The sequence below is a fragment of the Psittacula echo genome (genome assembly GCF_963264785.1).
Source record: "Psittacula echo genome assembly, chromosome: 1".
NCBI classification, from domain to species: domain Eukaryota; kingdom Metazoa; phylum Chordata; class Aves; order Psittaciformes; family Psittacidae; genus Psittacula; species Psittacula echo.
In genome coordinates, this window is record NC_137735.1 from 113,882,629 (window position 1) to 113,897,285 (window position 14,657).

The 14,657-nt window shown below is 38.8% G+C and overlaps 1 protein-coding gene across 1 annotated transcript in view; it reads right to left on the reverse strand.

Moving 5' to 3' along the window:
- Positions 1–14,657, reverse strand: part of ANO4 (anoctamin 4) — a gene marked incomplete at both ends in the record, with an annotated part of 141,681 nt that overhangs the window by 121,705 nt on the left and 5,319 nt on the right. The window contains one exon of the mRNA XM_080631873.1: positions 2,308–2,418. Within this exon, the coding sequence (XP_080487999.1) occupies positions 2,308–2,418 (111 nt within the window). The remainder of the gene's footprint in view (positions 1–2,307; positions 2,419–14,657) is intronic.

The window sequence follows — 14,657 nt, forward strand, 5'->3', positions numbered from 1 at the left end:
TTCCAATCCTAACCATTCTATGATTCTGTGATTCTACATATCAGCTAGGTAAAGTTGCATAAGGCACCTCCTGAATACGGAAATACTCAGGAAACTCACATTAGCAAGAAAAGAATGGAGTCTTTAAAAGTATCATTAGCCTTTTAAAATTTTCATTCAATGCTAACAAAAATCTGGGAATAAAATGATTATTCAGAGCAACCACTCTAGAAAAGAGTATTTGGGCATGTTTATCCTAAGTATTTGATATTCAGAACAGACTGCAGGTGACAAGACACTCCCGTAGACCCATAACAAGCCTTTGCAAACTAGGTTGTACAGTCGTATTAATCCTTTTGTCTCCAAGGCTCCAAAAACTGCACAATGGCTTGAATAATAATCCATAAATCAAGGTATCAGTTCTTCAAGACTATTAATGCTATTTAGGCTTCGAATTGTATTCAAATTGCTAAAACTGTTTGGGAGCCTACTTCTATTCAGTTTATATCCATTAATCACTTGCAAATATTTGTTTTACTTAGGGTAGGAATCACCCACATTTACACAACTGCAGTGTGGATGTTTGTGTCTAAGCTGTGGTCATGATTCACATTAGTTTACCTCCCTAAATTCTGTGTACAGGCAACAGAGGCAAATGGCCACTTCCAACCTGCAGGTCATCTACTCTAGATTAGACGCCTACTTTAAAATGAGACAAACTGGGCTGTACACATGCTAGTTACATTCTGTTCATCACAAAGGGAGCTTTGACCATAAGTTCAGATCTTGATATCTTCACTGCAAACCCCTGTGTTCAAGTCAGACGAATGCCTTCTTTATGACCACAGAAAATCAGCCTACTTTTGAAAGAAACTAGGGGTTTTATCTAGAAGTTTAACATTTGAGATTATAAGCAAACCTATGCCCTGTTGAATGAAAATTTGGGGTTATTCCTCACTGGGATATAATCAGAGTGTATGACACTGAGATATGATGCAATACCAAGGGAAGTTGAGATACGGCCACTTTTAAAAAAGAAGCTGTTTTGGACAAACACCATTAATAAATCTAATCTGGATGTTTTATTGTTTTAAACAAATCATCCATTTTTATTCTCCTCAGTCATACGCTTGAAATGGAGAAGATAACTGTTTCCTGTAAGTCAAAATGGGTTCTTCCCAACTTGAATTTTCTCATCCTTGTTTAGCTATCTTGTCTATTCAGCCTCTGAAAGACAATAGTGCCTTTTCAGCCTCTCTGGTCCACATCCCAGCGTCTCCCAGGCCTGTGTCTGGGCTGTGGAGTTGCAGAGAGTAGAGGAGAAGGTAAAATCTTATACTAAGATTTCCAGATAGGAAAGGCTTTTGAAGTTATAAAACACAGGGTTGACCCTAAACCTACAGCTTAAATAACAAGCTGATTCAATTACCCCTGTCATCATGATAATCTGAGAGTTTTCCTTACACCCCCAAACTAATACCACCACCAAAAACCTGATGCTAACACTGCATTGTTCCTTATTCATATGGCAAAAATATGGTAGATTGCAGCGGTTCTCACTTTAGAAAATTGCTACATGAAACAAGCAGATTAAAATAAAACTGGAAAAGAAGGAAACCAGAAAGCCATACCATGCATTTTGACTCTTGGCCTGCATAAAATTTTTCAATCTACTATGGAAAATTTCCTCTGAAATTACAGAATCTTTTGGATTCGGGAGTTGCATCAGTTTTGAGTAGGGGGTGTGAGTCTTCTACGGGTGTTAACAATAGTAATTCTTCTAGCACAAGTCTTCAGTTTATTCTGCAGTTGGATTTAAAAACGGTGGACTGATCAATTCTTAGTCCACACTGGTCATAGATACTGCATAAAACCATCTCTTTTCACTTGTATCTAAGACATGCAGACATTCAGTTGTTGTGACGCTTCCACTCCCAATAATTTCCAACTGCAAAAATATGAATATATCCAAAGAGCTGGAATTTCAAATCCAGTCTTAGATCCCAGACTGCAGCATTTGCTTGGTGTTGCTAGTTCACACAGACATTCAAGAGTGCAAAAAATGGATTAAAGTAACAGGAATCTTAGTACTTCTGATTGCTTCTGCATTGGAAATAAATACTGCTGGAATTCTTAGGCACATAATAATTCAAATCTTATCATGACTTCTCAGTAAAAGATTTCTTACAGGCCATTGAACTTTCTCAGAGATTGTAGTAATACATACTTATCATTCATTTAATCACTCTGTACGTTCCTTTGGGTATAATCTCAATGCATCTCAATTGATTCTTCTATCTTAAATTCTGCATCCAAGGAATAACTTACTTTCTTGTATTGCATTAAGAATTTCTGAAAAGTCCACATCTGTCTTCTGTATGTCTGGTTTTATCCACATTTGCGTTTCCAGCCGGTTAACCTGCAAATCCTCTCTTCCTTCTGAAGAAATTGAAGAGATTGACGGAGTTTGTGACAGGGCAGTAGAAAATCCAGCCAAGAGGCTTTGAGGTGAGGGAACATACACATTGAATAAAGCTACTTAATTTCCCCCCCCAAGCAGAACCAATTTTTCTTCAAACCAAGCAGCTTTAGATACAACATGAACTGACTCAGCGCTAAATAGAATGAAACAACATCCTCTGCTATCAGTAATGATCAGCCACCAATGGCAAGTCCCTCATTCACATGAACACATGGCACCATGCCATGAGCATCATCTTACCATACCATCTACAAAACTAACTCCAAAATGTGAAAACAGACAAGACCTGTTGTTACAAATGACACAGCACTACAGGAACAACCAGGATAAAATAAAACACACAAATGATGAATTAAGTCTCGAGACAGAAAACAACTATCAGGACAAAAAGAGCATGGACAGCATATTTCAGCCACAGGACACCATAAGTTCTCACACGTCAAGCTGATGGCATGCTGTGGTCTAGGAAGCACTCCAGCACTGGAGTCAGTTTCAAAGGGGTTCACACTTCTATGCAATGGTTGCTGTTTAAAAGCACTGCAGAACAAAACTGTCAGCTAGTGAGTCACTGTTTTAAACTGATTTGCACACGTAAATAGGCACCAGATTTGCCAATTTCAGTGTTCTTTCAACATGAGCAAAGAAAGCAGGAAGTTTTGAGAATGTACCCTTTCCATGCAGAGAAAGATAGATGCGCATTGTGCGTAGACAGGAAAAGATCCTAAGCGAAGAGTCTTATGCTTCTGGTTACAGGGTGCTGGGATACAGCCAGAGAAAAAGAGGGAGCTACTGGGCATATGGCTGGTTTTTAGAGTGGCAACAAAACCTTTCACAAAAGCGTCTCTTCACAAAAGGTGCTCTTCACAACAAAAAAGCCATGGTAGAAGAAAAAACCTTTAGGTAATTTAGTCCATTACTGTGCCTCACTAGAGGCTATCACTCATGCTTTTGATGGAAGCATTTTTCTTTCTTCTACAGTCCGCCTATAACAAGCTGGTCTTATTCTGAATTCCCTCCTATATCTTCCCCCTCCCCTCACCAAATGATTATCTCACCACTACCTTGCTAGGAGCCATGAATTTTATTCCTGGGAACAAAATTGCTTAACACTATTTTAAAAATCCTTCATTTTTTTGGAAATACAGATCTCAAAATGGGTATACAAACACCAACTTCAGCTCTTTTTATTCCCCAATGTTAAAATATTACAAATTCAAACAATCTCATGCTTGCCCTAGCGTATTCTTTGTTCCACAGCAAAGACCCACTGTTAACATCAGAGACGGCTTCCCTTGTAGACTCCTGAAAAGTGATCTGTCATAGAAGCAACAGGAGTCAGCACTTAATGGTGTAGAACAAAGAGAATTTCTTAAGTGAGACAGCTGATTATGCATATAACAGCAGCCTAAGGAAATATGTGAATGGCCTCAGAGGTGGGAGCCTAGGATTAGCCCCAGAAGAGAATTCTAGGGACCATGGAAAAATACTGCAGCTGCTAGAAAAGACATAACAATATATTCTGTATAAACAATATATCCTATATAAATGAGAGGATGGAGGTGGAGAGGTAAGCAATGGACAGCAACTCATTGAGCAGCTTTGCAAATGATATTGTTCAGTTTCTTGTTAAATACTCAGCTACCACTTGTAACATAAATGATTACGTATTTACATCTCTAATCCAACTTAAAACTGCCATTTTAACCTTGGTTAGAGCAAAATAATGACAATAGTGACAAATACAAAATACCTCTTTCCCCCAAACCCTCCATCCTTGTTTACACCCAAATCACTGCTCCTCAAAAGACATGAAGGTAGCAGAATCCCTGCAGCATCTTCAACAAAGCTGAATTGGGCCAGGGAGAAAGGAAGTGACAGCCAGCCAGCAATGGAGGTCCTGAAGCATTGATATCTGATGGACTATCTAACCACAGGCCTGTTAATAAAATGAAACCATTGGAGAATATACATGATCAATTTCAAAGCTGCTTTTCAGTTAATGAAAAGTACTGTCTAGAAAGTGATCATAAAATGTCCAGCCTAAGCCTGACTGCTATTCAGCCTATTAAGCCAAGAAAAGTTTTGCTGCATTCAAACCTCTGCTCCTGTATTTGGCCCATTTGCAGTATGGAGAATTTCCAGCAATTCAACCTTACATACTTCTCTGATTCATAGTAGCCTTAATATCTAGCCTCACTGCACAAGTATTAGATCTAGGACATCATCCAGTTTGACTTCACTTGAAATTCTAGGCATAATCTTCTACTAATTATTTGTGATATAATATACGGCTAACCACAAACTTGCCTTCATTGACAGAAGGGGAAAAAGAAATGTATCTGCCAACAACATAGCTTTTAAATAAGTGGTTGCACGGACACTCTTCCCATGATCTTCACTGTGTCAATAAACAGACTTGAATCAGGGCACACCAGCTTCTACCCTTCTCCATCTCTCTCAGCACTCACTTTGCAGGAGGGAGCGATGCATTTTTTTGGCTGAGAGAAACAACTCTTATGTGATGGGTCACGGACTGGCCAAACTGATTTATTGGTGGACAGAGGATTTAGCCTACCAGCTCTTTGGAAAAAAACCACAGTGTACTCTCCCATATCCCAGAGATATTTTCTTTATCTTACTACAGATCTCTGATACCACAAACCAAGATAGTATCTGGTGTCACTGTTGCTCCTGATGGATCACTAGCCTAGCTTTAGCATTTCCTTCTTGCTTTAGCAGCTGCTGATTTATGTTTTATCAGTGACATGTCCCACTGAGTAAACTCTAAGCAATATTGACTGGGAGGTTGGAAGGGAAAGAACCTCTTTCCATAGAAACACAATCAAATAAAAGTGAAGTAAATATTAAATTTATCAAATTTTATGTGATTTTATTAAAAGATCAGGTAATTTTTCTTATCTTACTGAGACGTTTTAGTTTAACTGCGGCAATTTCAAATTAGCTAACAGCATTCACTCTGATTTCCTCATTGATGCATAAACTAATACATAAAATAACATAATTTTCCTTTATTTTCTTTGAAAGTTGTTTACTAATTAGTATAGGAAAATGAGATTTCTAAAAGGCATTACACTTTTAGAGGCTGAATGAGATGGCTTGTCTTAAACCAGAATTTCAACATGCTTCTAAATATTAAAATGATCGCATGTATAACAGAAGCAAATTATGTAGAAAGGTACAAATGTTAAACAAGGTAATTCCCATTGTAGTGAGAGAGACTTTGTGTCTGCTTAAAATTAAGAACACACTCAGGTTCTTGTTGGGTGAGATCCTGTTACATGCATCTAGCCAATTATCACAATCAGGTTTTCAGACATGAACTTTACAAGTCAAAGTCTATTTTCTTGCATAGTAAACACCTGGAGCCAAATTTTTGAAATACTGTACATTTTTATACATGTGCTGCGATGTGCAAATCATATTTATAGATGGACAATCTCACACTGTGGTCTGAAACTGGGCATCAGCAGTTGGGTGAACAGAAAAATGCAGAGTTTCAGTATTTGGCACCCAAATAAAGAATATAAAATTAAGCTGATGGAAAAAGTGCTGCTGTTTCTCAATACACAATAAAAGACGCACATTTGCTCCGTATTTTTGAATGGACATATGAGAACAGAACTGATCTTTGTGATTCACTGAGGAAGCCAGGGCTTCTTTAAGAGTTTTACGGCTTAGGTTCTGCTCGTTGATCAGAATGGAAATACTTGACTCAGTTGCTTTCTGAAAGCACAGCCTCTTTTCTTTGCCTCCCTCATTTCCAATTAACTCAGCAAGTGAAAACGAATGTTTTGTCTGCAGTTCTGAAAGTTTCTGTAAAGAAAAATTTACAGCATCAAATGACCTTTCTGAAAAGGCAACACCAGCAACTTTTATCAGTACAGTGAGCTGATTTCTTATTTGAAAAAAAAAAAACCAAAACCAAAAGAAGCCTAAAAAATCATTTTGGCAGCAAACATGTACTTTCACAATGGCTGCATGAACATTAAATAGGAATAGCAAGTAGCTAGTATGCTAGTCAAGTAGATGGCCCTCCTATCCCAGGGCCATCCGCCTCTAACAGAGCAGTACTTAGCAAGAGCAAATATCATTCTAATATGAGCAGGTTTGTTTTGCTACATTAAGTACTGCCTGTAGTTTCTACAGAGAAGTTATTCCTTTTCACTAGAGCCTCTTCTTTAAAGCAAACAGAAAGCTGCTGCGCATGGTAGCTTATCCACTAAAGCCAAAGCCAGATCAACGTGGGGCAAAGGATCACCCCCTTGCGGATACATTTTCCACTGGCTTCTCACTGTGAGTGTTAGACAGGTCGTTTACAACAAAAGTACAGTTTCAAATGGACAATGTTTATAGCATTACCTAGACATGCTAGTTCGGGCTATGATCACATGTGAAATCCACAGCGATAACTAATCTCAATTCTGACATTTCTCATTTCTGTGACAGGAATGAAATAAAATGTACAGCATAGTGGGTCTTCTTGGCATTCATCCCATGACTACATTGGACAACAAACCTCAATGGATGAAAAACATATTGGTTCAGTTACTACACCAGAAAAAAAGAAGCCATTCTCCAAGTCATAAAATGTATGCAAATATCTATAATCAAAACACACGAGTCTTCCTAGCAAGGTAAAGTTGGGCTGAAAGCAGTGGCTCAGAGATAGCTCATTATGAATCATTAGGTGGAAGGCTGACATGCTTCATAACAAGTCTTTTAGAGCTGCTTTTGTTACATTGGTCAGAGAATCTCAGATTGTTTTCAGTAAGAAATCCTAGATCATAATCTGTTTATTCCTCACCAACCAGTGAAGTATTGTAATAATATTTCTGCCTAAGCAATTTTCACTCCTGCAGCATAAACTTGATGCCAGTGTTACTATGTGCATCAATCTTATTGCAGTGATTATATTCCTATATTAAAATTATTTGATTTCTCATTGCTGCTCTTCAAACTGTCATATACAGAGTTTTACACTGGGAAAGTATTAATGATACGACAAAATATCATGTAACAATGAAAGAGATGAAAAGGAAGAATAAAGAAATATAGTTGTAGGAGAAAGAAATACTAGGTATGTTTAAAATACATGTGGTCAGTACACATATTGAAAATATAATAAATTTTAATTTTATGGGTCTGTAATTACAAAGGTCCAAAATTTAATACCAGCAGGATCATGTGAGTTCATCCTGGTCAGCTTCATATCAAACATAAAACATTGGCTCCCGCTGACTAACTCTATTGTAGACATAGAATCATAGAATAGTTCGGGTTAGAAAGGACCTTAAGATCATCTAGTTCCAACCCCCTGCCATGGGCAGGGATGCCTCACACTAGACCATGTCACCCAAGGCTCTCCAACCTGGCCTTGAACACTGCCAGGGATGGAGCATTCACCACTTCTTCGGGCAACCTGTTCCAGTGCCTCACCACCCTCACAGTAAAGAACTTCTTGCCTTCCTCAATGGAAATAAAAAAGAGAAAACAAAAATGAGGATATTTTAGAGTTTCCTTACAAGTTTCTTGTCCAGGTTGAAGGGTTTGTCGTCTCTATGTACAGCTAAAAGTTCCTAAAAGTATAGGCTGAGTCCACATAGAAATGAGTTTTGCATCATGAAGGATAACTCTGTCTTTCAGTGTATTGTTTTTCTCTTGAACAGATATGAAAAGATGCAATAGCAGCATTTTTCAAGATCTATTTTTCCCCTCCCCACAGCAGTTTAAGAACAAGAATCTGGAAATGTCAAAAGGTCTTTTGTGTTAGGTCAGGTTAATACTGATGATCTGCAAGCCACCGGTGCACAAGGCAGTAATACTGGTGAGTTATACTCACCTTTCTCCTGTGGTCCTTGCTCCCTGGCATGAGTGCTTGTCACTCACTCCCAGCTGAGCTACCACACACCAGCTGCAGATGCACCCATACAAGAGGGCAGTTCTCTCAGACCTGCATGGTTTCCCATCAAAAGGTTCATTTAAGTCAGGGCAAAGGCTGAATATCTTCTTTCACAAGTATCTTCTCAGCACATGATGCAGAAATGTACCCTCTGTCCTGCCTTGAGCTGCTTCTTCTCCACACAGAAGAAAAACACTCTTTTTTATAACCTGCCACATTTTGGCTCACCAGTCCAGCACTTGACTCCTCTCTAAAACAGGATCAGCTATTACCCAGAAGCTTTCCTTCTGTCCTTGCTCCTTACTATTAAGCTTCCTCTGCCTTACAGCTTCAACATTCAGATTTCTGTGATGGGTGTGTGTATGAGACAGGTTCCTTTATTATTTCATTTTTATGCTTCTTTCCAGTCTTGGGGTTCTTTTGAAAATGGCAGTGAGGATAAGGACAGGAAAAGTCGTGTGTTTAATTCTGTCTGAGAATGCGTTGACATACTTGTATATTTAAGACAATGCAACATACAAGGGTAAGACCAGCTGTGTGCCACATCTGCAGTAGTTTCTGTATGGCATGGCAGTGCTGGCACATATGTACCTGTATTGACAAACTGGGAGTATCTTAAAGGCCCAAATTTTCCCTAATTTGAGATACTTACTTGTGTAAGTCACAGGATTTTTCACCATGTATCTACAGAGTTGTCGTGGTTTAAGCCCCGGCTGTAAATAAGAACCACGCCATCTACTTCCCCCCTCCCACCCCCCAGAGGGATGGGGAGGAGAATCGAAAGAATGTAACTCCCATGGGTTGAGATAAAAACAGTCCAGTAAGTCAGGTATAACACAAATCACTACTGCTGGCACCAATAATAATAATGATAAGAGAAATAACAAGGGAAGAGAATACCATACCGCTAGCCGGAAAAGAGAGCCCGACAGAAAAGAGGACGTGCCCTTCCGGGTAGCTCCCAGTTACATCCCCCGGCATGACGTGCTGTGGTATGGAATACCTCTTTGGCTAGTTTGGGTCAGGTGTCCTGTCCCTGCTTCCTCCCGGCTTCTCCTCCTCCCTGGCAGAGCATGAGACTCACAAAGTCCTTGGTCAGTCTAAACATCGGTGTTATCAGCTCTGTTCCCAGGCCGAAAGTCAAAAACACAGTGCTGCAACAGCTACTAAGAAGGAGAAAAACTGACTGCTACTGCTGAACCCAGGACAAGAGTACATCCACAGTTTTGAAATGATTATAAATTATAGGTAACGATACACATTGAAAGAGAGACCTTTAAAGACTTCTGATTTAAGTCAAAGCACTCCATAATAGCAACAGTATGCAATGTGCTTCTAATACTGAAAATATTGTGAACTCTGCATAAATATTTGCAGACCTTTGAAAAACCTCTGACCTGGTAGATTGTCATATATGTCTATAAATACGTAAGTACTTGGATATAACCTGATACTCTTAATTAGTTTACTAATTACCTTAAAAAAAAAATAAAGTGTATACTCTGTTAAATATTCAGCATAGCTAATCAAATCTTCCACTATGCAGAAAACACCATTTATCTTAATAGTTTTCTCACTGATTATCGATAAAATAATGTGTCTGCATGTAAGTGTCCTAGAATCAAAAGCTGAGAGTAATAGCACAAAAATGCCTTGTTAGTTTTGAAAGTTATTGGAGTAAATATATAGGGCTACTTAATTTTCCATAAGTCCAACGAATTCAAAATCCAAATCATTCTGTTTAGCATGAAGACCCTATGCCATAGCTGTCTCTGTGCATGGTCACGTCAAGGGTATGGTAATAACAATACTGGAATTATTTTTAAAAAGCAATTTAAAAATAGTTTTCCTTTGTATTGCAATACACTGTAAGGCATGACATATGTTTAATTATGTTAATAGAAACTCTTTTCTTGTCTTCCAGAAGCAGCAGTAGTGGAGATTTCTGAACACCTAATATTACTAATCTATCAGAGACTAAGATATTTTGAAGACATATGGTGTCCATTCTTCTCTACATTAAAGCACGGCTGGCATTAGACAATTAACTATAGAGAAGTGGGGAGTCCTACATTCAACTCTTGTTTTTTACCTCTCTCATGCTATGTATGTCTTTTCCACAGACAACGACAGACTAAATGGATTGATAGTGTTAGGTGCAAAGTCATACCTCAAAAATCAACCTGACAGACAAAGTAGCCTGAACACCAAGCTATAGTGACAGGCTCCTGCTAGGCCTTAATTCTTGCATTTCTAATTCAGTCATTGCCCAGAATGAACTGTAGGCATGGGAACAGTGAAACCCACCAACACTGTGCTCAAGAGAAAGGGGCATCTATTAAGCAGTGAGTTCAGATGGGACAACAGCTGAGAAAAACTAACAATCCACATCTCCCACATGGGTAAGCACCCAAACCACTAGACTGCTGTGCAAAAGCACACAACCTGTTTCTTCATTTCCCATCTATGCTCACAGGTTGCCTCAATGCCTTAAAGCTTGAAAGGACCCAAATGTCCATGCAGAAGCCCCAAGCATAGCATGTCACATATTCCTTTGACTAATATTACCAATTACCTAGCTCTGCATGGCCCCTATGCAGATCCTTATACGATCAGTAGAGGGACAGTGTTACACAATGAGCCTTTAGAACTACCCCCTGGAAGTACTTATCTTCACTGATAATATTAAGAGACAGGGCACTGAAGTGTGTTCTCTCCTGCTGGGGACAAAGCTATCCTTTTAAAGTGTCATAATACTTGGGACAGAAATCCACAGGAGGCAGTCTGAAAACGACACAAAGCCACAGTGTATAACTAAGCAGATATATTTCTGCACAGTTGTATGTTGCAAATGAGAATCTAGAAAGAAGTCTGAGATCTAAATGGACCGAACAATTCAGCCCATTTCCCATCACGTAAAAATAACAGCAAGAAAGACTGTATTTTAGTTTAACTTCCTTCCTCTTATACTGTGAGCGCGCATATAAACATAGCTATCAAAGATCACTATCACATATGTTCAAACATTTGTCCTGTTTGAAAAAATCTAACTACTTGTGGAAGACAAATCCTTTAGTTACCATCTACCTTTAACAATAGCAGAAGTTGTTAGCAGGCAATTCATAAAGAGGACAGAAAGAAAATATTTGCTGACTAAACTGTTTATTGCAAAAATATTGCCCAGTTCTCAAGTCAGCAATTTACTGGTGAGACTTGACAGGTATGACCTAGCAGATAACTTCAGGGCACCAAAGACTTACTTCATTATAACATGGGACATAAAGACAGTTTTTACAAGATTCCAGGTGGACTTCAACGTAACAACCAATTTTACTGGCTCATAGCCTATCGTTGCCTTCACAATCTAAACACATCCTGGTAATTCATTCCTGCAGAAAGTACAAGCAGCTAAACCATTTGGGGAACTTCTGCTGTCCTGAGACTGCTGAGGAATGAACATAGCATAGGAACGTGAAAATGGTTATCCTAAAGACAGAATAGAAGAACAGAGATCTATCCAGCACAGGATTCTATTTCTGACAGCAGATGCTTAGGCAAAGGAAATTGAACAGCACAAGCACATCCAGTCTATCCCCAGTCTGTCCCTTTCAGCTTGCAGAGATTTAGAGATTTCTGAGTGGAAGGTTTCATCTAGATGATAATGATTCATGGCTACTAATGCCCCTTTCCTCTACGAATCTGTTTCTCTTATACTCACTGTCACCTGCAAGCTGAAAGGTAGCCATTGCATTCCTCCCTCACTCTTGTCTCCAGCCTTCATGAGCTGGTGGGTCTGCTCCTCAGTTAGTGTCATCGTAAGCCCTAAACATGCATGTTAGGACCATGTAGCTCAGAAATACAGTGTAACCACAAAGCCTTTCCTTCTTTAGTCTCAGACGAGCTATCATGCTGACCTCATGAAATATACCCTCCTGTACAGAAACTAAACATGGAGCAGTGAATTTTACCCTCGACTATCACACGGAAAGGATATGTTTCCAGCCTAACCTAATCAGGGAGAGGTTAAGATAACTGTCATCATTCAGTTACAAATTGGAGCTGAAGAATGGAGGCAATATTTATGTATTGATTATCTAAAAATATTGCTACTCAGATTTTTAATTGGTCTTTGAGAGTACCTCACAAGCAGCAGGAATCCTGCCCCTAATACTGGTGCAGTTGACCTTTCTTATAAAGCCCTGCAACGTACTATAATTAAGACCCACTAAGGAGAAATTTTACCATTAAAATGCATGGACTAGTTTTGGGCTGTTCACACCCAGTGCCAATCCGAAAGAGATTATTTTCAGTAACTGGTATTAAGCAGAGTCTCCTTCGTAAGCAGTAGGAGAGTATCTGAATAGCAAGAGTTGCCATTTCCAGGAACTCTGGCAACACAAAAGGCCTTGAAAATACGTATAGTTTTGATGACTCTTAAAAACCTTCCACAGTCTCATGGAAGCAGACTGATGGCATAAAGAAGTAACCTCTAACAGGTCCTGAATTCCTTTCCTGTGCTAGGCTGTTCCTAAAGCAAGTTCTAAATAATGTACTAATGTAGTATTATCTTCCTTTTTCTATATTGAGTACCCTGGACGTTATCAGTAATGAAGACCTCAAAAATGCATATGCTTTGTGCTCCATTGGTCTTCTGAAGCATAATAAGGTACAGAACTGCACACCTGAAGGACGTGACCAGCAAATATGGTGCCTCTGTGGAGTTACCCAACATACAGAAAGCACATCTGCTTTCCTGAGACATCCAGCCACTCATGACCAAGGAAAGGCAGCTATCTGCTTTACCTAATGGGAGTTGTCTTCTGGAACAAGTAACAGATCAAAACCGATGCAATCTTTTCTTCATATGCCTGCTGTAAGCTGTGATGTTGAGTTTATGCAGTTCTTTTGGGCTTTTGGGCTTTTCTGGCACCACAGTACATTTCACTGGCTGGAATTTCTAGTGGGTTCTGATGCCTAGATGCACTTCACTGTATCATACCTACTCACCTAAGGAGCAAGCTCCCTCCTTCCCCTCTTCTTTTTTTTTTTTTTTTTTAATTATAATGAAAAGTCTCACTTAATTTTGAGATTTCAGAATGAACCAACCCTTTTGGTGTTAGAAAAGAGGTCTTGCTATCTTTCAGACTGGAACAACCCTTTTGTGGAAATTAGTAATACAATACAGCCTATTACAGTCAAATCCTTTTTCTGATCTCAAAAGAAACTTTGCCAAAGTAGAAGCTAGTTTGTTCCATCTTTCGACAATCTACCTGCCAGAATCTTTCCTTGGAATATATGAAACATATTTTACATTAGAAACTGAGGCTTACATAATACTAAGCCCCCTTTAAGGAAGAACTATAAAGCTGCAAAAAAGTTACATTTTTCAGTCAAGCATTACAGGAACATAATAACTGATTATTCAAAGTCTCTCTCATTGCTTCTTGAATTATAAGCTATTTTTAAAGTAAAATGGGCCATTACTTTCTCAGAAACTTTGCAAAATTTTGTGTATATTGTCCATTTTCTTCAGCATAAGCTAGAGTGATCAAGAATTTTCTTAACTGCCTTGGGATCAGCAATATTCCCTGTTTGATGCAAAGCCACGTCTGGCTGCCTGTCCCTGTTTTGGACAAGTTTCCCCATGCGAGAAATCTCTCTGAGGGTTGAATAATCTAGAACATCCACAGAGAGTGGCATTTTGCAGGCTTTGTGAGGTGACTACATAGCTGTAAACTAGTAACAGCCAGGAGAGCCGAAATCTGAGGGTAAGCAGTACTGATTTTTAAAGTAACCATACATAATTGGTTGCAAGAATGAATGAAAGATCATATTACAACAGCAAAGAGGAGACTGATCAAAGCAGGAAGGAGAGAAAAATAAGTCTTTGAAAAGAGATGAGTTTATAAACACATCCTCCCCGGAGAAGTAGAACACCCTCAAAGCCACCACTTAAAATTGTTAATATTATATTTGAAGCCCCTTATTGATAGTGTACGCAGGTCCTGGGTAGGTTGTGTCATGTGCAGCAAAAACTGATACAGAAGGATGCAATTTCTGCCCAATTCAAATGCTTTTTAAATTAAACAAGATAGATAGCATTGAAAAAACAGTGCTTTGTCCTCTAGAATTCATTTTTTTTAATACATATTGTTTGCGAAAGTGCTAGAATTAACATTTTAGGAGACTTTAGCTTAGGAACAGGAATTTTCAAAGAAGTGGCTTTTGTCCTAGAAAAGTGATGAATGAAATAGGCTGAATGACTAAGCAAAGTGA